We start from the raw sequence: 27,885 nt of genomic DNA on the forward strand, positions 1-27,885 counted from the left end.
AAAAAAAAAGGGCAGCGTGGGCAGAAACCTAGACTGGAATTAAATGATGAAGATTTATAGAAATGGAAGCTTCGGGTCTGGCAATGTCACCCAAAGAGGATACATAAAATGGGGCAAGAATGAGGAGGGTATACCCTGAGGAATTCAAATATGTTAGTGGAGTAGAGAGGGAGGGCAAGAAGAGGGCAAGAGAGAACCAGAGAGGTTACACAGAGAAAAGTGACTCAGGGAGGGGAGACTCTACAGTTCCAGATGCCATAGAGAGGTTAGATTAGTGGGAAAGATGAGGGCAATGGATTTGTCAGTTGAGATGCCTTAGAATACCTTAGTAAAAGTAGTTTCAGGGAATTTGGGGATCAGAATAGAATGTTACAGTTGCAGAAAGAATTAGAACTTTTATTTCTAAATGTTTATAATGAATTTTACATTTGTGAAAATTCATGCAGGAGTTGTTACTTTTTGAGTTTGAATTTATAAGCTAAAGTTCTTGACGTTTTTATTCCTCTTAGATACTGTGTATGTACCTTTTGAAAGCTGCCAGTAAATATAAGGAGTGTGAGCACTGCCCTCAGATCTGAACACTAGACTTCTTAAAAGTCTAGAGGCAAGGGCAAAAAGCAAACACTTTCCACTGACATATTTTTATTAGAAATATTGCTTAAATAAGTTAAGAATTCTTATTAATCATTAGATTCATAAAATAAACAGGAAGAATAAATACAGGCTGTTAGATCCTTCATTTATTAGCCATTAGTTTCCATAAAGGGTTATATTTAACTCTTCTCAGTTTTTGTTTAATCATACTACATATTTGCTAGATCACATGTTTGGGTAAGGATCAAAATCTTTTCTGAGGCAATATAAGTGGTGCTTAATTACTGCCATGCTTTGGAGTTTCAGAACTGTTGTTAGAGGTAATTTTCTTCATTTTTTTACTAGATACTTAATTCCTAACTTATAGTTTAAAAGAAGGGCCATAATTTCCATTCTAAAATTCTTGCTTATAGACCCTTTTGCAGTTGTTTCTTCAGACAAAAGAAGCAATTAGAATCAAAGGCAGGAGGGAAAAAGAAGACGGGACCATGTTATGCACCTATCTATTTGCAATGCATATTCTTATGATTGTCTTTTCCTAGTGAGTTATTGGCCTTGAAGCCAGCTTCTGGGTTTAGTTGGGTTTCTTTTTTTCCCATAAAATTTTAGAAATGAATGTAGGGTTGTTCTTTTAGGTAAATGGATAACGTATTTGCAGTTTAATATGCAGAAATATTGCTGTTATGAGATCCTAAATTAATAACATGAACCACATTTGAATTCTTAAATGTACTTAAATAGAACATAGTTTTAAATAGTAATGACATTCTGTAGCAATTTTTGTTTATATGAAGTGTTTTCATTACCTCATATAAAAATCACAGTAATCAAGGGTTCTTCAAGAATATCTACTCACATTTTTTTTAAATATATCCTTTCACTGCTTATCTTTGCTCTTTTTTTCCCCCATTGACCTTTAGTTTAGAAATTTCTTCACTGCAGTTTGTAGCTATGAATCAGTGTTTGAAATTTTAAATACTGATTTATATTTGTAATTTATATTTGTGTTTATATTTGAAATTTCTTTTATAAAACCTCACAGAAATCCAAAACCAGGGCTAAATTCATAAGTGTGAAAGTGTGGATGTTAAACATTCTAACCTTATAAATAGTTTTGTCCTCCCCTTTCACTCTTGGTGTAGCTCGGATCCTTGTTATCTCTTCAGACCCTCCTTATCTCCTATCCAGGTGATAATATAGAAATTATTTTCTTTTAGTATTCAAGTAGTATAATACATGTTCATAGGAGAAAAATTTTTAAATATATATATATAAGAATAATGAAAATGAAAATCACCTTGTCAGTAACTGTAAAGGATCTGAAATTTTACCCTATTTACTGGCTAACCAGTTTCATGAATGCTGGCAGAAGGCATCTGACTCCTGGGTCAGAGATAAAGTAAAGTTTATTCATCATAGCAATAACAGTAGCCAGATTGTCAGCATATTTGCCGGTTCTCTGAGCCGCATTTCACCCAGAGGGATGCAAAGATAGTAACCTGTATCTCATTATCTTTATTATACTGGACTGTAAACACTGTCTCTTATCTTCCAAGGTTGTTCCCTGCACAAACATCCTTGAAAAGATAATCCTGAATAAAGGTAGTCTGTGCCTCTGCTTTGCACTGTGTTCAGAAATGTGCGAGATCCTTGGAGAATTGTCTCCCAACACACCTCTAATGCTACTACCCCCAGATAGCTAGTACTAACATATTGGTTTATATTCTTCGAGACAGTTTGTTATTAACATATGCACATATACATATATTTTCTTGTTTTCTAGTTAGACGATTTTTATCTCATTTCTTTTTTTTTGTATTACTGTGGTGGTCAGTGCTCTCCCAATACATTGTTTAATAGCAGCAATGATGGCAAGTCACTCTTATCTTGCCATTGATAATTTTATTACTATCTATGATAGTTGTTGTAGTTTACTGAGCAAATCATTTCAATTTAAATGAAGAAGACTCTTAAATTATTTTAAAATAATAAACTTGGCAGAATCATAGACTTATTTATGTCATGGATATGGAGGAAGATTGTGCCAATGATTCACTTCTGAACTGACAGTATTTTAATAACAAAGACTCATATTTCTAAGGCAAGTCACTGGAATTTTGTTGGTTAACTTTATAATCAAAATTCATACCTGTGGGTGTCTGTTTCATTGGCAGAAATGAAAACAAGAGAGCAAGAGGATTTTACCCTCTGGGAAATAAAAAAGATTTTTATTCTTAAGTAACCTTTACCAGATTAAGATATAAGGAAGACATATCTCTTCCCACTTTGCTAATAGATTTATCAAGAATGAATGGAGAATTTATTCAGTTATTATTCTTGTCACCTATTAAGATCATCATATGGTTTTTCTTTAACCTTTTGACACAATGAATTGTCTTAATAGGTTTTCTGATAATAAACTATCCTTGTATTCTTTGGATGAATCTTGCTTGTTTATGAAATATTGTTTTTCTTTATAAGACACTGAATTTGATTTGAAAGTTTAGGATTTTTGCATCTGTGTTTATGATTTTTATCTTGTACTATTCTTTAGTAATCAGTTTTATTTAAACTTATAAAATGGATCAAGTTGCTTTTTATCTTTATTTCCATTCTGTACTATTGCTTACATGAAATGGGAAATGTGTATTCCTTGAGTTTTTGGCAAAACTTTCTTGTATAGTCTTCTGGGACAGGTGCTTTTTTAGATGCAAAATCTTTGGCTATGGATTTATTGTCTTCTGTGGTCATTGGTATATCCAAGTTTTCTGTTTCTTTTGTGAGCCAGTTTTCAGTAGTGCATGTTTTCCTAGAAATATTTCCATTTTCCCAAGACTTAAATTTTTTTTTAAATTAAAACTAATTTTTATTTACCTAAGTTTCTTTGGTAGTCAATCTTAGCAAAAAGTTTGTTTTCTTTAACTACCATTTTGACTTTTGATTATTAAATCTGTATTTATATTAGGCTTATATGTCAGCCATGCAAATGGGGTATGCATGTGTAATGAAAATAGCAGCAACAATAGAATTTATCCCGAGGTCAAGGGAAACCAAGTCCCAAGTCCCCAAAGCTCACTCTCTCCAGAGTCCATATAAAAATGCACGGGCTTCTATTTAGCTCCAGGTATCATGATAATTAGCCATCATTTATTAAGCAACTATGTGCCAGGTGCTTCATTTACAACTGCTACTCTTCATAGCATGTTAACAGGGATCAGTATAATCCTAATTTTTCAGATGAAGAAACAACTCAGAGAATGCCTGCTCATAGTCACTCAGCTGGTATGGGGAAGTGAAGGACTGCAGCCAGACCTGTCTGCTAATCTCATGGTCATTCACGGGGCTACTCAGCTGTTCCAGTCCCAGTAGCTTTGGTTTAGGTACTCTGAAATCTAGTCCAAGGCCTCTGGCAGAACTGTTTAGAAGTGCCTTTCCAGAAGCAAATGGATTCCTAAACTCCCTGACCTATCCCCCATGGCCTGCATATCCTGTGACCCTGAGGCTCAAGGAATACCTGGCACTTTAACCCCCAGAGGCGAAGGGACCTTGGTCATAGTCACAAATCAAAGGGAATTAGGGCAGGGTTGAATAAGAATAGGAATCCAAGGAATGGAGTCAGGGGCAGAAGGGCTGGATTTTCAGCTGGTTTCTGGACTTTAATGGGAGCTACCTGTATAAGGCATGCGGGCAGTTTTTGGGGGGTTGGGAGTGAGGTTTTAATTTTTACTTTGGTAACCTATGTAAAATATAAAACTTCCCATTTAAACCACTTTCAAGTACCATATACAGGTCAGTGGTGTTAATTATATTTACAACGTTGGACTACCGTCAACTCCATCTCTTACCAAATCTTTCCTGGTACCCCAAACAGAAACTCTGTATCAGTTAAGCATTAACTCCCCATGTGGGCCCTTCTTAAATCTAGGAAAAGGGCCATCAGTGTAGTTGCTGGGCGTAAGCATCTAGCCCAGGCTTGGTGTGGCAACTGTAAAGAAGGTGTTAAAAACCTTGGGCAGGTCTTGACCAAAACAGGGAAAAGAAGGGAAACAAAATAAAGTTTCAGTGGCTGAGAGATCTCAAATAAATATTTTCATGGTACAAAAATGAACATAGCGTTCTTTTACAGCTTTAAAAAATATCTATTGTGGCAGTGTACCTATAACAGATGATTTGCCGTTTTAACCATTTTTGAGGGTACAACCCAATGACATGAATTACATTTACAGTCTTTTGCTATCATTACCATTATGCTTTACCAAAACTACTTTATCTCACTTCAGACAGAAACTTTGTATATGTTAAGTAGTAATTCCCCATTCCACACTACCCCTGGACAATATTAACCTCTAATATACTTTGTTTCTGTGAGTTTGCTTATTCTAGATATTTCATATATCTTCATAATATTTTTATTGTATAAAAAATGGTTTGTAATACCTCTCTCTACTTTTGTGTATGTTTGACAAGTTCCTTAAAGCTATTTTTTGAAATTCTGTAGCTCAGCTCATATTGTTATAACTTTATTCATATTTGATTTTTTAATAGAGTAAAGATAAAATCACATCCTACAGCAAAAATCCGAAAATCGATCAAAGTGATGTGGTCAAGGAAATGAAAGAGAAATCATCCATGAAACGTAAACTTCCTTTTCCTGTTAGTCCATCGAGAAATGAAGAACGAGATTCAGACACAGGTAGAATAATTTGTTTCCTGGTAAAATCTTGATCATTCATTTGCTGTTTGTATTTCAGTATTTCATATTTTATCTTTTTTTGGGCAGAAACTGATACATATTTCCTTTTCCAAACATGATTTCTAATCAGAGATTTTTTTTTAAATGTGTTTTTCTCTTACTTCTCTTGATGTTTATTACAGATTTCTTACCACTTTCAGAACTTAATTTTGGGGGAGAATTCCATTTATGAAATGTACTCAGTGATAGGGAATATTAGAATATGCTAGATTTGAGAAAGAATTGTTCTACTTTGGAGAACACATTATTGAACCCATCAACGAAAAGAAGTTTAGGTATTTTAGATTCAGAAATGAATTACAAATATGTATTAAACACACAAAATTTGGAGGCCAGCTGTCTCTGTTTATAGTGCTTGTTTCTTAAGTCTCTTGTATACCAGTGATTGATACTTGACATCATCATCCCAATTATTCATAATAGAGAACAACCTTATTATCCCCATCTGATAAATTATTATTGTGTTTTAGCCCTAAACTAACCAATTCCTGAAACTAATGTAAACTTGAGTGTTTTTACTTATGGGTTTATGTATTTATCATGAAATATCATTGATAAACTCTTCTAAAGAATGTTCTCGTTTCAGAAAGTTCCATTCAAGTTTATGTACAGTGATTATAGCCTGCTTATATCATTCTATACATTTTAATCATCAGTACAGAAATGATCTTGACTCTGGAAACTGTAAAATTACTCTGAAGATTTTTGAAACTCTCTTTGCCATTTCATCCTTAGAATTACCAAATTTTGGTTATATACACTTTTAGTAGACAGGTGTCCTTTTATATATTTTACTCTCTCTCTTAGCTTGAGTTAGAAATTGTCCCTGATCACTCCTGACATTTTGAAACTTTAAAGTTTCGTACTTTTTGCAGAGATTAAGATCTTATGTGCTTTGTCCATTTTAAAATACAGTGGTAGCTTCTAGAGAATCAGAATTCTTTTTCTGAAGCATGACTTTCCTTATCTTTAAGTTGTCTTCAGCGATTATTAGGTCATCTCACTGAGAAGAAGGTCCTGTGCATCCGAATTCTTTTTCTGAAGCATGACTTTCCTTATCTTTAAGTTGTCTTCAGCGATTATTAGGTCATCTCGCTGAGAAGAAGGTCCGGTGCGCTATTGGATATCTATTTAAGATTTAATCTTTCTTATGTTTTCTCCCTGGAAGTCCTTTTACTCAAGTCATTTTTAAGTTATTTATGTTATCCAGATTTTGTTTTCCAGTGACAGTGATATTCTTATAGTAGTTTGAAAGAAGGGGTTTTGACAGATTTAAAGATAGCCTTAACAATGTTTTAGGAATAAATAAGATTTCAAAAAAATAAACTTTCCATGAGAGTTTTTGTTATTAGATCAGGTGAATTATTTGTCTTTTATCTAGAGGAAAATAAAGTAGAAAAAGTTAATTAGGAAGACATGAATAAACAATCTGAATCATTTTGTTAATTAGATTATATCTCTGCCCACCCCCCACCCCCACTACATTTTTCCATTTATTTGAATTTAGCGGGATATTGCAACTCTCTCTATGACTGTTTCATAACAAACCCTTATTCTTCTTTTAATCATATTTTATACCATCTCAAAACAAGGTTTTGATGGACTTAAATATATTTATATTTTTGATAGGCTGGATTTATAAATTTTAATCAGTAATAGATGTGAAATAATAATAGATGTAAACTTTGTTTTTACGTACACACTCACACACACACAATTGTAAAGAATTGTCCTAGGCCCAAAGCAAAATACGTTATTTACAATCCAGCTGTCTTTTGTATTTGAGTAATTTTAGAAAATAAAGTAGAATCTAGAGTACCATTAAATGAAATTTTTCATATATTCAGAGATTATTATATATCATCAAACTCCATAGGTGACATTGGTCTTTTTATGAGTGTACTATATTTTAAACTAGCTGAACTATAAAGATATTTTTAACAAAGAGAGGGAGGGGAGACTATGTACAACATATATGACAACCATTATCTTAATATATTTATAGTAATTAAAGATCTCTCAAATATGAGAAAAAGAACACAAAAATGGGGAAATGGGTCAAAGGAGACAGCTCAGAGTAATGGAATTACAGTTGACAGATATATTTTAAAATGTGTCAGTAGTAATCAAAGAAGTACCATTAGAATGATGGTAAGGTAACCTTTTTTTTTTTTTTTTTTGCCTTTGTACTTGACAAAACTTTTGCTGGTTGAAATCATACCTTGTGGTCACGGGATGGAAATAGGAACCCTCTTTAGCTGGTACAAATTATAGGAATATTTGTTGGAGGTAAATATGACATTACATATCTAAAAACCAAAGAAATGCTTAACATTTGACAGTAAATTCTTCTTTTGGCATTCTACTTAAGTATTTATTGATGAGGACAAAAATTTATCTTTAAGGATGTTTATCTCAGCTTTGTTTATAATAGAAAAAGCAGGAAAATGTCATAATATAGAATTTATTAAATTATGGTAAATATAATGAAGAAATGTGGTTTTTACCCTTAAAAAATAATATTGCAGAAGAATACATGATATGGTAAGACGTTTATGTGGAAAATTGTGTTCCAGAACAGTATGTACTGTTTGATTCTGTTAGACATTCCATTGTGTATATTTATATTTATAATGCACACATGGCATATATAATCACTCATATGGGAAGATTAGTTTAAATATAAGAGACTGGTTCAGTGTAGAGCTAAGCTTGGACCTGGTGGGTGTATTATGCCTACAGAACAAAATGTAAATGTTATAAGCCCTGACTTAAAGAAGGAAGTGTTAGTAATGCTACTCAGCTCATCTCTATGGAACAGGATTAACTGGTACTGTTTAAAACTGGTAGATGTTTTTTAACTGATTACTTAACTTCTTAATGTTATTTAAAATTTCTTTATATTTGTGTTTATATGATATCTCTCATAGAGAAAAAAGTAATTTCTGTAGCTTCTTTGTTGAATTAAAATTAATTTTAAAGCTTTTTATTTAAAAAGAGCATGTATATGATATTTTCCTATTCTTACATAAATTCATTTCTTTCCCTCTCTAATACTTCCTTATCTTTATATGTATTTAGATGGATGCTTGGGATGATGCTCAACAGATGTTAACACTTATATCCAGGATTTGGGGTGATCTGTTACTTTCTCTGTACTCTTTTGTATGGTTGGAATTTTTAAAATAACATATATTATTTTTGTAAAACAAATTCATTATTTTTATTTAAAAACGTATTTGAATCATTGTCCAAGGAAGGCCCATTGGTCCCACGAATCAGCAGAAATGCTGTCAACTGGATAAGTGATTCTTAGTCTTTATTTAAGATACCCCAGTGTGTCTTAAGCTTTCTAATTCTCAGTTATTTATTACATATTAACTCTTAAAGACACTGCTTTCTGGAAAAGTCATTGCTTGATGTTTTAGTCTCTGCTAAAACAAATACCATTCAGTGGGCTGGCTTACCAACAGGAATGTTTTGGCTCATGGTTTCAGAGTCTGGAAGGCTTGCTTCCTCGTGGGGTCAGTATCTTCTGGCTGGCTGGCAGGCAGTCTTTGGGATTCCTTAGCTTTTCTGTCACTTGGCATTGCATATGGCAGTGTCTTCTCCTTTCTCTTCTGGGTTCTGTTGACTTCCAGCTTCTGACTGTTCCTCATAGTTCCTCTGTCTAAATTCATTATGCTTCTAAAGGACTCCAGTAATCTGGATTAAAGCCCACCCTAATTCAGTTAGGCCACACCTTAATTAAGGTAGTTTCTTTAAGAGATCCTATTTACAATAGGTCCACACCTACAGGACCAGGAGTTGGGATCAGAACATGCCTTTTGCAGGCGACATGATTCAGTCTCCAGTACTTGACTAGACAAATAAAATTTGGGAAAGAATTTCAAAGCATAATTTGAAGTCATGTCAGTGTGTCCTTAGCTGCATCTTTCTGAATTACTTTATTAATTTCAGCAAATCTCCAACATACCTGCTTATATCATTCCAGTGTCTGTCACCCTATCAAATAATCCCATAAATTTTGCCCGTGAAATGTTAGGAAGACAATATATACAGTGACCCACTGAACCTGTGGAAACATAAAATAAGTGCTTCTTAACTAAAAGACCTAATACTTCTCATACCTACTTTATTAGGTTGCTTTATCATTGTAGTTTTTACTTTCAGTCTCTCCTATTCTAGAATCCTGACAGGGTAAGTTATTGTAATAATAATGGAGGTGAATCATAGCATATGGTTATTATCAGACAGTTTGGGTCTGACCAACCAGGGTTGAGTCCCTGCTCAGGCCCCTATTGCTGGCCAAATAATTTGACTTCTGAGTCCCAGTTTCCTCTGTAAAAGTGAATATTCTAAAAATACCAACTTCAGAGAACTTTTAAGTGATATGTATAAAATCAGTTTGTGATATATTAACCAACATGACAGAAGAGTGACTAAGACTGGCTAAAATACATAAGTAATAAATTGCTAAATAGATTATTGAAAGATTAATCTAAGCTTATTAATCTAATGCAATCAGAAGACCAGGTTTAGGCAGTCCAGTGTTGGTATAGTACCTTAATAATGCCGTTAGGGTCCGGGCTCTTTTTATCTTTCTGTTCTGCCACTGTAGCTCATATTTGGGCTTTGTCCTTAAGTTTTTTACCTTATAGTCACTAGATATCAGCCGTATCTTCTTGGGCAGGAAGTAGGAGGGGGAGTAGCAAGAACTGAAGTATCTTTCTCCTAGTAAGACTTAACCATTTTATTGATTAGACAGCCTCTGTGGAACTTCCTGCATCTCATTGGTTAGACTATTCTAGTTGCACAGGAGTCTTAAGTCAAATATTTTTGGCTGGGCATATTGTCACCCTGATCAAAACTGGGGTATTCCTGGTAGGAAGGAGAAAATGAGTATTGGGTAGGCACCTAATGTGCCTAGTTAGTCAGTAACTAACTACTGTTATCTTCAATAATTTATTAATATTTCTACTTAAGTGAACTTCAGTCCTGCATTATCGGTTATAAAATCATACTTTTTTTCTTTTCCAGTCTCATACCATCCAAGGGAAAGCCATTTCCTTGGTGTGAAAGATATTGTACAGCTATCTTGAGGCTACATATAAGAATACCTCTTCTTAGCCATCATACTAAATCTACAATTATTTTATTATAAATAATGCTATCAAATGCATTCTTTGAAAAAAAATTTACTTTTATTACACCCTAAATTATTTATTATTCATTCCCAGGAGCTAGGGTTACAAGGCTAAAAGGGCTAAACATTTCTCTGATCCTTTGTGTTTTTCCAAAATAATTATATTTAGTTGTAAAGCCTCCAGCAGTATTTGAATGTTCTGTAACCTCAAATTGCATTAGGGGCCCTGCTGTTTCTTTTGGTTCGATAGATCTTCCATTCTATAGAAGTAAACCAGTGGTCATCACTTTAGTTTGCATGTTTAACTAGAAAGATACAGCATTTTTCCTGTTCTTTCCTTTAATATTGTTTCCTTTCAGTAAGCATCCTTTATTTTCCTTTGCCACACGTTGATATGGTGGTACAAGAAAATTCAAGATATCACAATATGATCTGTTTGGGGGAAGTACTTGGTGGCAGTTGTAGAGCTTTTACATTTGTAAACTAAAATTATCTGCCAGTCAGCCTTGGAAGTTCTATTTTCCTGAGCTCATTAGAGGATTTGCCCTATTTAATATGACTCAAGCAAATTTAGGGAGAGAAACTTTTTAAAAGGAAAATGTAGACAGTTTTTCTGGTGACTACACTAAAGTAGCAGATAAAATCTGTGCTTTGCTTAATAAAAATAATCACCTTATGGTGGATTTTAATAGAGATTATTTATTACAGACTTACCATCCCTAATATTTATTTTGTATATATTTATATACTATATATAATTTCAAACAAAAAGTGCTGACTTTTTAAATCATTTTTGGAGTTTTTCTCGTACTCTCTTAGAACCCAAAGCAGAATATTAACTTAAAAAGATGGCTCTTAAGATAAAAGTATTACTTGTCTTGCCTCGCTATAAAGAATATATAATTGCCCTGGGAGAGATCATTGCTCTGGTTAGCATGCAGTGTTTTATATCAAACTCATAGACAGCGATTGACAAGGCCCAGTATAACATAGAAGGAAGTAGTAGAATAAAGTACAGGATTTGTCAACTTTTAATTTTCCGCAACTACTGAATTAAATTTTTGTAGAATACATATTCAAATGTCCAAATATAAATATACTGAATTGAGTAGAAGCCAAAGAGTGTGCGGAGTTGGGGTGAATTAGTTACATCCAAAGTAAGAGTTGGATAAACTTTTGCACTGCTTTCAGTATTAATGTATAATTGAAAGTTAAGTTTATCCATTGTGTGTTAAACTGTAAAAATAATATGATTTGCTTTCAGTAATATTTTTAATTTAATTTGGAAAAATTGGTCACTTTTTCTTTGCTTTGCAAGCTCTGGAAGTTATTTTTAATTTTTTGCTTGTCTTTAAATGAAATGGGATTCTTCTAATTGCTAATTTAATGCATTCAGTTCCAAAAGATAAGTATTCATTGGAAGCCTTGTTATTTAACCCATTGAACAAATATTTGGGCACCTTTTGTTTGCCAGCTACTGTATTAGGCTCTGTATAACATTGATAAATAAAGCTGACATAATCCCTGGTCTCATGGGGCATAATCTGGCCATCATTTTGGAACAGGTGCTTGAAATATGTATTAATAAACAAATACAGATCACAGTTCATTTCTCAGGATTAAAAGAAAGTGTAGTGATTAGCATTAGATTGAAGGGTAAGTTTGAATTTTCAAATTGTGTCAGAATCTCCTACTTGGAAATTTATATAGAAGAATTAAATGACCCACTTACTTTTAGAATTGATCTAAATCTTGTTTCAGTAATGATTTTTCTCTATCGGTTGAGTGAACTTCTTTATCATTAAACTTTTAGGCTTATCTTTAAATATTCCAAGTACTATGTTCAGGGGTTACCTGTTCTCTAAGTTGTTGTTTTTCAGCACTTTTGTTTCCTTATTCCTAATTGAAATCTTGACTAATGCCAATAATAATAATCCTGTAAAGAATAGCATATGTCAATAAATTAAGTGTGTGATGATCACAGTATTATTGTGAGTTAAAATGGCATATTGTTTATGAGTTAAAAAGTATCCGCTCTGGTTATATAGCCAAGATCAATTTCTGCATTTTCTTATTTCTGTCATGAATTGTCAGACAGAATTCTGTTATCTTTATCTTAACTGATGGACTCTGTTCTTCTATAGTGACCGTTATTGTAATTCATATCATTTTTAATTTGTATAAATTATTCAAAAGTCTGTAGGCTACCATGGTTTTGCAGTCATCCAAAATATTCTAATGTCTTACGAGGTTTTGAACGTCCAAATTTAAACCAAAAAATGGTGATAGAGTACTCTTTTATCATTATGCTGAGATTGAAAAAATATACAGCCTCAAAGGAGGTATATTTCAATAAGCAGTATTAGTATTATCTATTATCATAAGCTGCATGGTTGACTTTGTCAACTTGTGAGATATTCCGTTTAAAGAAACTGAAATCTTAGGTGTTGGCCAAAGCTGTGTTTTAAACTTGCTTTGGCTTTACCTTAAAAATAATCTTTTGGAAAAACAATGTTAGATCATTGACTGACAGGTGGTCTTTTGAAAAATGTTGGTTTGTTGAATTCTGCATTTCCCTTCGTGTGCTTTTTCTTTTTCTCCTGTCTCTTCTCATTCTGTAGATTCAGACCCAGGACATACAAGTGAAAATTGGGGGGAGAGACTTATATCTTCTTACAGAACATACTCAGGTAATTAGATTATCAGGTGACCGTGATTAGCCAGTGGTTTCTGTCACATTTACAATTAGTTACGGTTCTATAACTCCTTTTCAAACCAGCATATACATATCTTTGGTTGAATAAATGAACTATATGAATGACACCAAGTTTTCCAGTTTTTTTTCTGAGAAATCCAAATACATGCCATGTGTCAACATTGTAAGTAGAACTGCTGTATACTGCCACCCAAATTTTGTGCAGCACACTTTGAGGGCAGATTCATGTAGAAAACAACGTGAAAGGCAATCCCTGGAGTTGTACAGTGCAGTGGTCCCTATGGGAGCATTGTTAAGATCTGTGGTCTGTTTTGTTTTATACCCTTCACAAGATGTACGGAGTGTATTGATTGTGATGGACGTCATCTTATCCTTCGATCAAGCACTGTTTAAAAAAAAAAAATTTTTAAAAGTTTTCCATTGAACTCTCTAGTCTTTGTTGACTTTGTGCCATGTTGAGTTTAACTAAAACACCAAGTGATCTGGAGAAAAACCTTTACCATTAACTTGTTGGAACTTCTTTTTTCTTCTGTGGCATCAGATACTATATGTTACTGATTTATAATTACTCCAGATAGCGAAATACAAGAGACTGTAAAAACAGTATTATTCTCTAGTAGGTGAAAACTAATTGGTTAAGTGTTTTTTAGTTGTCTTTTTTTTTAATAAGCTGATATCCTTCTCTTTGAACAATTAAAATGTAAATATTGGTTAATCCCTGAGTATCTACATATCCAGTTTTCACCATATGACATTAAGCTATAAAAAGTGAAATAAGTCTTATTTCTAGTATACTGGTTATATCCTTCATTAGCTTGTGCAGTTGAGTGGGAGTGGTAGAACCAAATGATTATCCTAAATTTATCTGAAAGCTATTAATTGAGCTGATAAATCAATAGTACCTAGTTGTCAAAATTTGGGAGAGCATGTTGACAATCAGCATTAAATTTGAAAGGCCTACAGTTCTTGTGACATTAGCCATACTTTTCTAAAATGGGACTCCTAATCACCTAAATGCACCTGAAAGAGCTGTATGTGATGAAGCTATCTGTGATCTGAATAGCAGTGTTGAAAATCAGCAACCGAAAGATGTAGGCACTCAGCTGTTAAGGATTGATGTAGATATTTCAGAGGCAGAGAATATAATGGCAGAAATTGTTCACAGAAGTGAAGTATATACATTGCAAATCTGATTGATTTAATTGTATTCAACTGTATTTGAATTTTGCTCAATTGTTTCCTTCCTTTTACATTGACTGCTTTGTGAAAAAATGTCCTTTTCTTTAATTTTTGAGACACTGGTAGGTTTATGAGCCAGTTTCCCGAGAAAAACAACTTTGTCTCTTCTCCTTAATCCAGATGTGACAATGTTAAGTTTCTTGCTTATTCTGATAAAACCCGAAAAGAAAGCATTTGTTTTAGACTATAAGTCTGTATTTCTGAAGATTCTCTGAAATTTCAAAGAAAGGATGTTGAATTGTTGGGAATTCCATTCTTTATTTTTGAATAGTCTTAAATAAATCTTTGGATTTTTCCTAAGACTTACTTCTTAGGCTGGCTGAGTGGAATTTCAAATCTGCAGTAGATTGTGCTAAACGAACACATTTGTCCTTATACCTATGTTTAAACTTCAGAATACTGGCTGGTATTAGGACAAATAAATACATATTTTAGTAACTAAAACTCGAGAAACAATTAACTGTTTTTCATATATGTAATATTTGAACAGGTCAGACAGAGGAGACAAGTTCTTCTCAGGATAGATCCCAAATAGTCAACATCTTGTTGAATGCATTAAACTAGAAAAAGTACACTTTGGCACATTAGTCTAGCACATGATTTTGAAGAATGATATCTGTAACCTAGGTATCTTATACTAGCTACCATTCATTTACCATCTTTTCTGATCTCATGTAAAACATGAATTTACTTACATTTCTAAGGTAACTTAGAGCAAAAATGGAGTTCAGATTGAATGCTAGCATCTTATTTAAAATTTTGCGTGAATATTTTCCCTATACTAAATTTGCTTATCCTTTTCTAAAATGTAATAATTATTTCTTTGATCATTTGGCAGTATGAAATGCTAGTAATGAATTTATAAGTGTCTCGCCTTTTTTGTAGGCTGGGTATGTATCACTTTAGAGAGTATTCTTTTTAAAGCATTGTATTAAATGCACTTAAAGCAGAAAAGTCAGAAGGTAAAAGGCAAAAATTTTCCTGATATTTTACAAAATATATTAATTATAAATACTAAAGTTTTTTACTTTATTTTATTACTGATTTTTACTTCTTTTCCTTAAAACATCTTTTCTGCTTTTTATAAAATTTTCAGTGTTAAAGATTTTAATTTTAGGATTGACAGACACTCATTATATATTTAAAAAGTTGTTATTCAGATGGAAAACCATTTAAACAACAATTCTGATTGTTAAGTACTAGACTACCCAGACATATTGAACATTAGTGGGAGAAAAAGAATACTATTCAAGAAAAAATAGCCTTCTCCAAAAGACCTGCTTAGAGGGCTTTACAGTAAAGTTAGTGATAAGTTTGGTTAGACACTGCTCATGTGGGATTTGTATTAATTGGATCATTAATGATAAGATGAGAAATACAAAAGTAAAAAAAATATTAGAACTGTTAATAAAGGTTGATTTAAGTAAGTCTTTTTGGAAATTTTTTGTTTTATAAAAACAAATACTTAAAGTAGACATTTTAGGAGCAATTGGATTTTGGGTGTTTGTGAACAGTAAGCCATTAGGATGCTAGTTTATCTTAATGAACTAAGTGTGGTATACTGGAAGAATTATTACTTTGAGTTCTTATATTATTAATATCAAACTATTATTAGTTTCTTGAAACGCTAAATTAATAAATGCTTATTGCCTGAAGTATTCTAGCTGCTGGTCATATCTGCCTGCTATGTTTCATTTTTTAAAAAAATTTACTTATATATATTTTTATAGTCTCTGTCTGCAGGCACCCTCAAACTTGGATCTGTAAATCTCAAAGATTTCCAAAGGGCTATGGATTTTCCAAGAAGTGGGTGCCTTAATAGTTAAAAGCCAGGCATCTTTATTAGCTTACACAGGGCCACCTGCATGAACTTCTAGAGAATTCCTGAAGGAAGGATAGACTTCTGTATTTCTTTTACCTTTGGGATCCAGTTTAGTCTGAATTTCCTGGAGGTTAATGGGGAAAGCTGGCTACATTGCCGAAGCATCCTCCCAGATAGCTAAATCTGGGAGCTGATTTTATGACAGATTAGGTCTCTTTGAAAAGGTCCCTGGAAACATTTGGATCTTTGCAGTTTCTCTATTAACCAATACAGAATCTTTAATTTGCACATTCTTAGCTTTGATGAATAAAGTGCTTTTTTCCAGTTTAATTTTGTGTAGTGAGACTTGTCTTAAACACTAAACTCCTTGGAAGACTGTATAAATCATTAGTGGAATTAGAGAAGAAATTTGAAGAGCTATAGCTATATACATTTAGCAATAATTAAGATGAAATTACAGTGAGTGAAATGGAAGTTTCAGAGATGTAATAGTAAGGAATATTTGAAATGTTATTGAAGAAGTTAAATTTTAATAGAAAAGTTAATTAAAATACAAATTTTATTAGAAGTAAATTTCCAAATGCTATTAATTTTGTAAAAAAATAAAATAGAATTACTGTAGTTTTCCGACGAATTCAGGAAGAAAATTGCTATACAATATAATAAAATTCTAATGCTCTTTTGTCTGGCTATTACTAGTTATATGTTTCTCATATAGCATTTATAAAAATATGTTATCTAATGTTCTGCTTTTGAGTACTTACATTTGCTTCAAATTCTTACGTATCTATGAATAATTCCAGAGAAAGAAGGCCCAGAAAAGAAGAAAACAAAAAAGGAAGCTGCAAGTAAGAAATCCACACCAGTTAGCATTCTTTTTGGTTATCCACTTTCTGAGCGAAAGCAGATGGCACTCCTTATGCAGATGACAGCAAGGGACAACAGTCCAGGTGATACCTACCATCAAGTTTGTGTGTGTTCTTAGTTTTCTGCAGGCAACCCTGGCTTTGTTTTTAACAATTATTGTTAACTATGATTAGTTTTTATCCTTTCTTGGATTTAGTCAGAATTGTTTGTAACATGTTTGTAATTTTACGTTTATTTATGTGACAATTTATGTATCATCCTCCAAATCCCCTGCTTAGTTAGAAGCTGTGGAAGAGGAGGGATCTGTGCACTTTGAAGGCATTCAGTAAATATTTGTCAAATCTAATGGGTAATGAGAAACCCAGTGCAGAACTATGTGCTTTTACATAAAGATTTTTCTAGAAAGCTGCAACTTTCTGGTTCACTAGTGCCCTGCTGATAAATTCTTAATCTTATCACATTACTGCTTTTAGAAGTGTGTAATTCATGTTTTATTGTTTAAGACTTACTAAATTTTTTTAAAAAGGAAAAATGTTTGCACTATGCTAAATAATTTTATTTCATGTTTAATTTCATACTTCCAGTGAAGGTGTTTTGTCATGTTTGTGTATTGATTCATGTTATTTATTATTTATGTACTGTGCCCTCCAAAAATAATTGTAAGATGGCTTACCAACAGGGCAAAAACTAAAATCAAACAAACAGCCAGGCCTGCTAATTCATTAAAAGGAGCTAAGAGATACATAAAAGCCAGACAGCCGGCTTGATGTAGTTATTACTAGTAAGCATTAAATTTAGCCACACACTCTGGCAGGTAATAATACAAAAGAAAAGCTTCAAGTTATATAGTTCTCACTGACTGATAGAAGAGGGTAAATCAGTTTTATCTGGAGAAAAAAACTTTCTTTTAAGAGACTGGGTAATATAATAGGTAGACCCTGTTGAACTGCATTGAAAAAAGACAGTTTCTCTAGTGGGCTTTTCCTGTATTAGCTCTTTGTTAAAAACTTGGAGTACATCCTAAAATTCTTAGTGTTTCTAAATATAATTTCCATCAAAGCATGAATATATGTAATCTTTCACTAATAAAAACCTTTTATGACTTACTGCATTTGAAAATAGAGCATATTGTTTTGATTGGTTTAATTAGAACATAGTGTTTTGATTACTTTCCCACCCCCAAGCCAGAAAACTGGCCAAATTAAAAATATTTTACAGAGTTAAAACTTTAAATGTTTCAGTAAAATGTTGACTTTGGGTCAGATTTAATAGGATGGAAAGACTTTTTTAATAGTGACTTTGTATACCATGAGCCTCCATCATTTTTTAGAATAAATTAAAGAATTAACATATAAAGGCAACAAGTAAAAGTCGTCTTTCATTTCAGTGCCCTCATTTCCAAAAGCAACCATTAACAGTTTCTTATATATATTCCCAGAAATTACCTTGGCATATACAAGCATATAAATATATATCTTCTGTTGTAGTTTGTTTTAAAATACAAGTTGATTATACTATAGTACTGTTCAACAGTTGGTTCTTTTTTAAAGGTAGATCTTAGCTTTCATTATTAATACTATACAACTGGAGTGGAACACTTTTGAAATATCAAGCTATTTGCCAACATATAGATACACTTGGAGGTTAGGGTTCATTGTTTTATCCGAGAACATAATTAATTTTCCATATTTTTATGTTTACTCTGATTTCATGATGGATAATACTTTTTTGTGTGTATGAATATTTTGGTTATGGCTAGCAAAGTTAGGTATAAATGAATTTCTTGCCAGGTTAGCAAGAATTTTTACAATTAATAAAATATGTGTGAATTTTTAAATTCAATAAAATATGTCCTTTAGTTTTTCAGCAATTCAACGAGCTAATTTTTTAAATCAGTACTTTGACTATAAAGATTATAAGAAAATTCATTTACTCATTCAACAGATATTTTGAGTACACTTTGCTATGTACCAGAAAGCCTAAGAAGTCAAGATACGGTGATGCTTAAGATAGAGAAGGCCTTGCTTGTATGGAGTATACATTCTAGAAATGCATAGGCACGAAATTCTTACTGAGACAATATATTTTATAGCCTTAAAATCTAAAAGGTAAACCTAAAAAAATTTTCTTACTAAAGACATGATGTTATTGTTTTAGGTGCTAATCGTGTTAATTTACAAGATGGATGCTGAAAAATTTAGTCTCCGTAGACTTTTTTCTCTTGGAGTAGTTGTTTCATTTAAATAGTTATGAATTTTCAGAACTAATTATTAACACTGTGCTCATATCCTGTACTGAATCTTTAACTAATTAAGAAATCACTTTTGTGTGTGTGTGATGTTTTTTTGATTTGGTTTGGTTTTCCAGTGATTCTGAAATGGGGGGGTGGGAGTTAGACTTCGGGTTTCATTTAGCTTAAGTTTCTTATTTTTAGATATATAAACTGGAATAAAAATCAAAGATGAGAATCAAAGAATCAGCTTAATTTTTATAGGCCTTTTTCCAGACTGCCCTTATTTTTTTTGGATCTTGGGTTTACCTGCATTCACTTTTGTAATAAAGTCATCCATGACCTTAATTTGTGCTCAATACCAGAATAGAACACCACTACTTTCGAGTCAGATGTGTGAATTGTAGCTTTCCATTTCATTGCATCTGGAGCTTAGAACAATCGTATAACATGCCAAAGAAAATAAAAATGCCTTTTTTTTTTTTTTAAACATTTCATCAAATTATTCATTGACCAAATACTTTCAGGGAGCCTACTTGATGCTTTATCGTCATTTTAAGCCAGTTTTTATGAAGTGGCAGAAGGAAACGTTTTTCTAAATTGACTCGTGATCTTCCATTTAGGAAGATTCAGTCCATATATTTAGGTCCATTTATTAATGTATCATCCAAGTCAAGTTTAAGATTGTTAAGTTCTAGCAGCTATTCCCTCTCTTTCAGGAAATTAGTACATTTTGCCAATAAAACGTTTAAATAAGTGTACAAAATATTTAGCCTGGAAACTTTTGTTAATGTCCTTCTTTCTTACAGATACCACCCCAAATCACCTGTCACAAACAACACCGGCCCCAAAGAAAACTCCCAGTTCCTCATCTCGACAGAAAGATAAAGTTAATAAAAGAAACGAACGTGGTGAAACTCCCTTACACATGGCAGCTATTCGAGGAGATGTGAAACAAGTCAAAGAATTAATAAGTTTAGGGGCAAATGTGAATGTGAAAGATTTTGCAGGTAAGACTACTAATTTAAGACTTAATTCAGGAAATAAACTTTAAAACTTTTATCAGCCAAACAGACACTGGTTACAATTTAATTTCACATTATGTTTTCCCTCTTGCTGAAAAGCAAGAGTTCTGAAAGTGTACATTATTTGTTAAAAACTGTTTGGGAGTGTGTATATGATATCCTGATCTCTGTTAAGTTCCATGTCAATAGTTGTTCAAATTGTTAAACATAAAACATATTTTAGTTGACATATTGGCATATAATTCCTTATCCAATTTAGGTCCATTCTAGGTCAATTTGAGTTATATAATGTTTTCAGAGTAGTTATTTAATTCATACTTCTTTCAAGTACATTTTTTAATATAAGCATGAGGACTGTAAGAGGGTGGTGTTATTTTCATTTAAATTACTCAAATACATTTTATTTTTTCTAATTAGAGCATTGGAAGGTATACAGAAAAACCACGCAAAAGTACAGAGTTCCCATATACCCTCCTCACCAAACAGTTTGCCCTATTATTAACATTTTGCATTACTGTGGTACCTAAGTTAGAATTGATGAAATAATAGTTTTAAAATTATATTATTAACTATAGTCCATGGTTTACAGAAGGGATCATTCAATGTGTTGTACAGTTCTATTTTGATAATATATATATACAATTTAAAATTGATCATTTTAGTCACTTTCAAGTATACAATTTAGTAGTATTAAATACATTAACAGTATAGTGCTACTGTCATTACCATCTGTTACCAAAACTTTTCCACCACCCAAACAGAAACTCGATACCAATTGAGCATTAACTCCCCATTCCTCATTTGCACTCCTGCCCCTGGTAACCTTATTCTAATTTCTGACTATGAATTTTCAAATTCTAATATTTGATATAAATGAGATCATACAATATTTGACCTTCTATGTCTGGCTTATTAAACTCAGTGTCTTCAAGGTTCATCCATGTTGTCACATATATCAGAATTTCATTCCTTTTTATGGCTGACAATAGTCTTTTGTATGTATTTACCATATTTTGTTGATACACTCTCCCACTGATGGATGCTTAGGTTGCTTCCACCTTTTGGTAGTTGTGAGTAATACCACTGTGAACATCAGTGTGCAAATAACTACTTGAGTCCTGCTTTCAATTCTTTGGGGTACATACCTAGAAGTAGGATTGCTGGAACATATGATAATTCTATATTTAACTTTCTGAGGAACTACCAAACTGTTTTCCACAGTGGCTGTACCATTTTACATTCTCACCAGCAACATATGAGGGTTCCTGTATCTTTACATCCTCATCAGCACTTGTTATTTTCTGTTTTTTTAATAATACCTATTCTATGAGTGAGAAGTGCTTTCTTGTGGTTCTAATTTGCGCTTCCCTAATGGCTAATGATGTTGAGCATCTTTTCATGTACTTATTAACCATTTGTATATCCATGTATCTTCTTTGGAGAACTGTCTATTCAATTCCTTGGCCCATTTTTTGATTGGGTTGTTTTTGTTGTTTATTTAAAAGAATTTTTATGTATTTTAGATATTAAACCCTTATCAGATATATTGTTTCCAAATATTTTCTCTCATTCCGTAGATTCTTAACACTTTCTTGATAATGTCCTTTGAGGCACAAAAGTTTTTAATGTTGATGAAGTCAAAGTTTTCTTTTTTTCTCTTTTTTGCTCATGCTCATGATGTAAAGTCTGGGAAACCATTGTCTAATGCAAGTTCTTCAAAATGTTTCCTCTTTGTAGTTTTAGTTCTTATATTTAGCTCTTTGATCCATTTTGAGTTAATTTCTGTGTATGACGTAAGGTAGGAGTCTGCTTTCATTCTTTTGAATGTGGGTAGCCACTTTTCCCAACACCATTTTTTGAACAGATTATTCTTTCCCCATTGAAAGGATTTGGCATCCTTGTCAAATATCAATTAGACAATATGTGTGAGAGTTTATTTCTCGATTTGTATCTATTCCATTGGTCTGTATGTCTTACTTTGTGTCAGTACCACACTGTTTTGATTACTGTTGCTTTCTAATACATTTTAATACTGGGAAGTGTCAGGCCTCAAGCTTTATCTTTCTCAACGTGTTTGGCTATTCCATACAAATATGTTAATAGGATTTTCCATTTCTGCACAGAAAGCTGTTGAAATTTTTATTGGGATTGCATTAAATCTGTAAACCACTTTGGGTGGAATTGACATCTAACAGTATTTAGTCTTTCATTTCATAAACATAGAATGTTCTTCCATTTGTTTGGTCTTTTTAAATTTCTTTCAGCAATGTTTTTATTTAAAGTTCATTTTAAATACTCCAGCTTTCTTTTGTTTACTGGTTGCTTGGAATTTTTTTTCCTCCATCCTCTCACTTTCAGTCTCCTTGTGTTTTTGAATTTAATGTGACTCTCTTGTAAACATCATACAGGTGGGTCATGTTTTTAAATCCGTTCAGCCAGTCTGCCTTTTGACTGGAGAGTTGAACTCATTTACATTTCAAGTAACTGATAATGCAGGATTTGTTCTGCCATTTTTTAATTTGGCGTTTTTAAGTTCTGTACCTTTGTTGTCCTTCATTTCTTCCATTGCTGCCTAATGTTCCGTAACTGCCTTCCATTAATGACAAAATGTGAACTATTTTGAGTCCTTTCTCTCTTCTGTGTATTTTTTTCAGATATTTTATTTGTGTTTGCACTGGTGCTTAAATTTAACATCCTAGGATCTGTAACAATCACACTGAATTTGATGCCAACCTAACTTCAGTAGCGTATGCAAACAGTGCCCTATACCCCTCAGTCCCCCTTCCTTTTTTGATGTTTTATAAATTATGTATCCAAAACCATATGTTCATCATTATATTTTTGCATTTGCATTTTCAAGCCTGTAAAAAGTGTAGTTACATACCAGAAATACAATGGTTCTGGCATTATAATCACCCATAGGTTAACCTGTACTTGGAGGTCTTTATTTCTTTATGCTGCTTCAATCTGTTGTGTAGTGTTCTTTCTTTCAATTGAAGAACTTCCTTTAGCATTGCTTACAGGGCTTGAGGTGGGATAACCTCCCTCAGCTTTTGTTTATACAGGAACTATCTCTCATTTTTAAAGAGAATTCTCCCAGTTATAAAATTGTTGGTGGAAATTATTTTCTTTCAGTACATTAAATATTTTACCTTACTGCCTTCTTGCCTCCATGGTATCTGATGAGTACTCAGCACTTAATCTTATTTGGATTCACTTGTACATTAAATTTGCTTCTCTTTTGCAGCTTTCTAGATTCTCTCTGTGTTTGGTATTTGATAATTTGATTATCATGTGTCTAGTTGTATATCACTTTGAGTTCATCCTGTCTGAGGTCCACTGAGCTTCTTGAATGTGTACCCATAAATATGTCGAGATTCCAGCCATTATTTCTTTGAATAGTTCTTCATCCCCTTTATCTCTTTATTCTCCTTCTGGAACTCTCATAATATGTATATTGGTATGCTTGAAGATGTCTCATGAGTTTCTTAGCCTGTGTTCACTTTTCTTATTCTTAATTTCTGTTCCTCAGACTGAATAATTTCAATTGTCTTATCTTCAGGTTCCCTGAATCTTTCTTCTGCCAGCTCCAATCTGCTATTGAACCCCTTGAGGGAATTTTTTATTTTGTTTATTGTTGTCTTCAGCTATTTAGATCCTTTTTATAATTTCTCTTTATTTATATTTTTATTTTGTTCATATATCATTATCCTGATATCCTTTAATTCTTTCTCCATGTTTTCTTTTATCTTTTTTAGCATACTTAAGATGATTTTTTAAAAGTTTTTGTCTAGTATGAGGTTTGTTTCTCGTTGTTGGTAGTTTCTTACATTTTGCATTGTTTCTTTGAATGGGCCACATTCCTTTTCCTTTGCCTTATAATCTTTTGTTGCACACTGTACATTTTAATAGTTTAATGTTTTAACTCTGGGATATAGTCCCTGAGCTGTCTGTTCCCTGAGTTTGTATCCAGATAGTGTTATGGCAGAGATTTTTCTTGAGTGCCAGGAGCTAACAAAAACAAACAATTGTAAAGAACACCTTTCACATTCTCTGGCTGCCCCAGGTTTTGCTTTCCCCAGGCCCCATGCAAAACTGCCTGTTAGAGTCACAACAAAGAAATGGTTTATTGCTCAAAAAAAAAAAAAAAAAAAAAAAAAAATTTTTTTTTTTAAGTTGTACTTCTTGATTGGCACTCCCGTAGTTACAGCAGCCCTTTAACTGTTTTCCAGAGATTCAAGGAAGATTGCTCTGCCAGTTTTCACCACAAGTACATTCTTATTGTAAAGAATTTGAACAGTAAAAGTATATAAGAGAACAATATTGAAATTCCCTTAATTTCACATACCATACTCCCCTCAACCTGTTTTTATCTCTTCCAAAGAGCTATTAACAATTTTAGAAGTCATCTTTTCAGTGCTTTTTAATTATCATGCATATGAAATTTTCATTTACTTATATAAGTATTTGGGGGAAAAAAAGAGGTCATTCTCCATCTATGTCTCTCACTGTGTAGTTCTGCAACCTCCTTTTGTTTAAAAAAAACTAAATATTTTACAGATATTTGTCAGTACATATAGGTAGGTCTAATTGATTCATTTTAACAGCTGCATAATATTTTATAGTATAGATTTCTATAGTGATTTCTGAAGTTTACACCCTTGTATAAATATTTTTGTCTATAATTATGGAAGTATTTTAATAGAAGTGAAATTGTTCAATCAAAGGAGATGTATATCTCAAATGTTTTGAAATACAGCCAAATTGACCTGTAAAAAAATCCTTCATCAGTTTATACTACCATTAAGAGTACATGAAAGAGCCTTCTTCCTCATATCTTCATTAAAATTGGATATTATCAATTTAATTAACAATCTGATGAATGAAAAAAACCGACTTCTGTTGTTTTGATTTGGATTTTCATAAACGCTAGTGATGGTGAAATTTCTTGCTCTGGATATTATAAATAAATTTATTCTTTCAGTTGCCTGATCCTGTCTTGTGCCCATTTTTTGTTTGATAGCATTATTAATATGTAAGAGCTCTTTATTTAATCTAAATTTTAATTCTCTATCAAATATGCAAGTATTTTCAGTCTGTGACTTCTGTGTGAACTTTCTTAATGTTATTTATTGTAATATTTTAATTTTTTACATCGTTAAGTAAATTAGTCTTTTCACTCATGGGTTCTTGGTTTGGTATCTTATTTAAGAAGGTCTTTTCTGTCCCTATATCATGAAACTGTTCTGCTATATTTTCTGAACTTTGTTTTTTTTTTACATTTAGTAGACCTGTAATTACTCAGGGTTTTATGTCTGTATTTCTTTGAATAGAGAGAGGGGTAGTATACAGTACATACTTTAAAGATAAGACTTACAATACACAGCATCCATTCTAGAGAAAAACCTCTAGGGGAAAATATCTATCTAAAACCTCAAAGTTATACTTTCCCTTTGATCTCCAATTACACTTCTCAGGATTTATCTTTTTATGTTTTCTGATTTTTGTTTAGTGAACATACAACTTTATTACAAATGTAAGACAATAATATAATAATCTTAGTTAAAGTAAGTATTAAATCCAAAAAAGATTGTGTCAGCTTAACAGGTGAAAGTCTTTAAAACATCAAGGTTTTTGTGTACTGAAAGACTCTGATCAAATGTACTTTTCCATTCTTTTTCGATAGCTCAGATGATTTTTGTAAATTAGTAAGTTTGTTTATTGGATAAGTTTAATATTCAATAGTTTGTTAAATAACTCAGCCCCAATGGAAGTACTGTCTTTAATGAATCTTTGTAAAATTGGTGTTCTTAAATATTTTCAGTAGCTTCTTTGTCACTCCTTTTTCCTTTGTATCATGTGCATTCAAAATTGATATGTCATACATGAGTATGTAAAAAGCATTTATCTTGAATTAATGCAAGTGAACCATCTGGTCAATTAATTTTTTAACTTTAGGTTGGACACCACTGCATGAGGCTTGCAATGTTGGATATTATGATGTTGCTAAGCTACTTATAGCAGCTGGAGCAGATGTTAATACACAAGGATTAGATGATGACACTCCACTCCATGATTCTGCTAGTAGTGGGCACAGAGATGTAAGTATGATAGAAAAATGGTAACATACATTTTCAAAATATAAATTCAATCCAAAGTAATTTAGTTGACGTCTTATATTTCATTCATTGCCTCATCAACTCATAAATATTTTTATTTTTATTTTCCTTTTTTTTTTTTTTTTTTTTACCTTCTAACTGCTAATTCCTGTCAGATTAGCATAATTGGGTTAATATGACAATTGAGTAAACTGATAGGGAAAGTTTTTATTACAAGGTATTTTACTATCAATTAATTAGATATAGTGGCAAAAGCAGATTTTATTTACGGTAAAAATTTTTGGTGTCACGCTGCCTGTCGTTAAAAAGCATTTTAGTCTACTTGAGAAAAAATTGAAAGCTACCTTCATGTTGCTATATTTCAAATATAGCCAAACATTTTAGAAACCAAAATGTTATACTGTTTTTCTCATTTATATTTTCCTTTTAAGTTGCTCTCATTTTGAATGAGGAAAAATGTAGCCTAAAGGTATTATTTTTCCTAAACTGATTCTTATATAAAGGTGCTTACTGACCATTTGACCAGTCTTTTCTCTCTGCCTTCTTGACAATTTATACATACATATATGATGGCATTTACTATGTTATGTTTAATGATCTGTTTCCTGCGCTAGACCAGGTATCATATGTACAGGCATTTTTGTTGTTTTCTTTTATAGATTCCTGGAACCACTTGTCACATAAGAAGTGCTTAGTAAATTCTGCATGGATGCATCTGTAGGTGGTTGAATGGGTGGGTGGATGGATAACTAAGTGAGGATAGATGATTGCCAGTAGGCAAATGCCAAAGACTTATTAATCCATAAGGCCTGACAACATCTAGGGTTTACTTCCCTTTCCTCTGAATTAATCAGAATGTGTTTTTTTTCTGGCTATGCTCTTTTTAAATACTCTTATTTTTTTAGTGTTCCTTTGAAAAGCATTATCGACAGTAATTTGCCAAATATAAATGGCTTTCCTTTAAATGTGATGTGTAAAGTTTTCCTAATTTCTAAATGTAATTTTATAAGATTAGGCCTTGTGCCTAAGACATATTTCTATGAGTACAAGTTTCTAAATATGCACAAAGCTGCAAAATAGTTCCAGAAGCTGACCTTTGAGCTCATATACTTACAGAGACTCAAATACTATTTCCAGTCTCTTTACAGAGAGAAACTGGCATGCTATTTTCAAAAGAGAGAAGACATTTACTTTCCTCCTACCAACATGCCTAGGATAGTAGGAGTCACAATTAAGAGCTATTGATAGCTCTTTTCTTTTTTTTTTTTTTTTCACTTGATCCTAAGGAGTTGGAGGAAGTAAATGAGAGCCACCATAAACTCGTTTGTATGTATCCATACTATATGCTCTGAGTCTGTAGCAAAGAATGGGATT

General features: G+C 32.4%; 1 protein-coding gene across 3 annotated transcripts in view; it reads left to right on the plus strand.

The window, feature by feature from the left end:
• ANKRD12 (ankyrin repeat domain 12) overlaps positions 1-27,885 on the plus strand; it is a 158,336-nt gene that overhangs the window by 57,157 nt on the left and 73,294 nt on the right. For 2 of the 3 annotated variants that reach the window (XM_037805909.1, XM_037805910.1), the window contains exons 3-7: positions 5,140-5,287; positions 13,115-13,183; positions 17,074-17,220; positions 20,177-20,377; positions 26,351-26,493. In XM_037805909.1, the coding sequence (XP_037661837.1) occupies positions 5,140-5,287; positions 13,115-13,183; positions 17,074-17,220; positions 20,177-20,377; positions 26,351-26,493 (708 nt within the window). The remainder of the gene's footprint in view (positions 1-5,139; positions 5,288-13,114; positions 13,184-17,073; positions 17,221-20,176; positions 20,378-26,350; positions 26,494-27,885) is intronic. The other variant, XM_037805911.1, reaches the window with a different exon arrangement.

Source organism: Choloepus didactylus, chromosome 16 (assembly GCF_015220235.1).
Source record: "Choloepus didactylus isolate mChoDid1 chromosome 16, mChoDid1.pri, whole genome shotgun sequence".
Classification (NCBI taxonomy): Eukaryota; Metazoa; Chordata; class Mammalia; order Pilosa; family Megalonychidae; genus Choloepus; species Choloepus didactylus.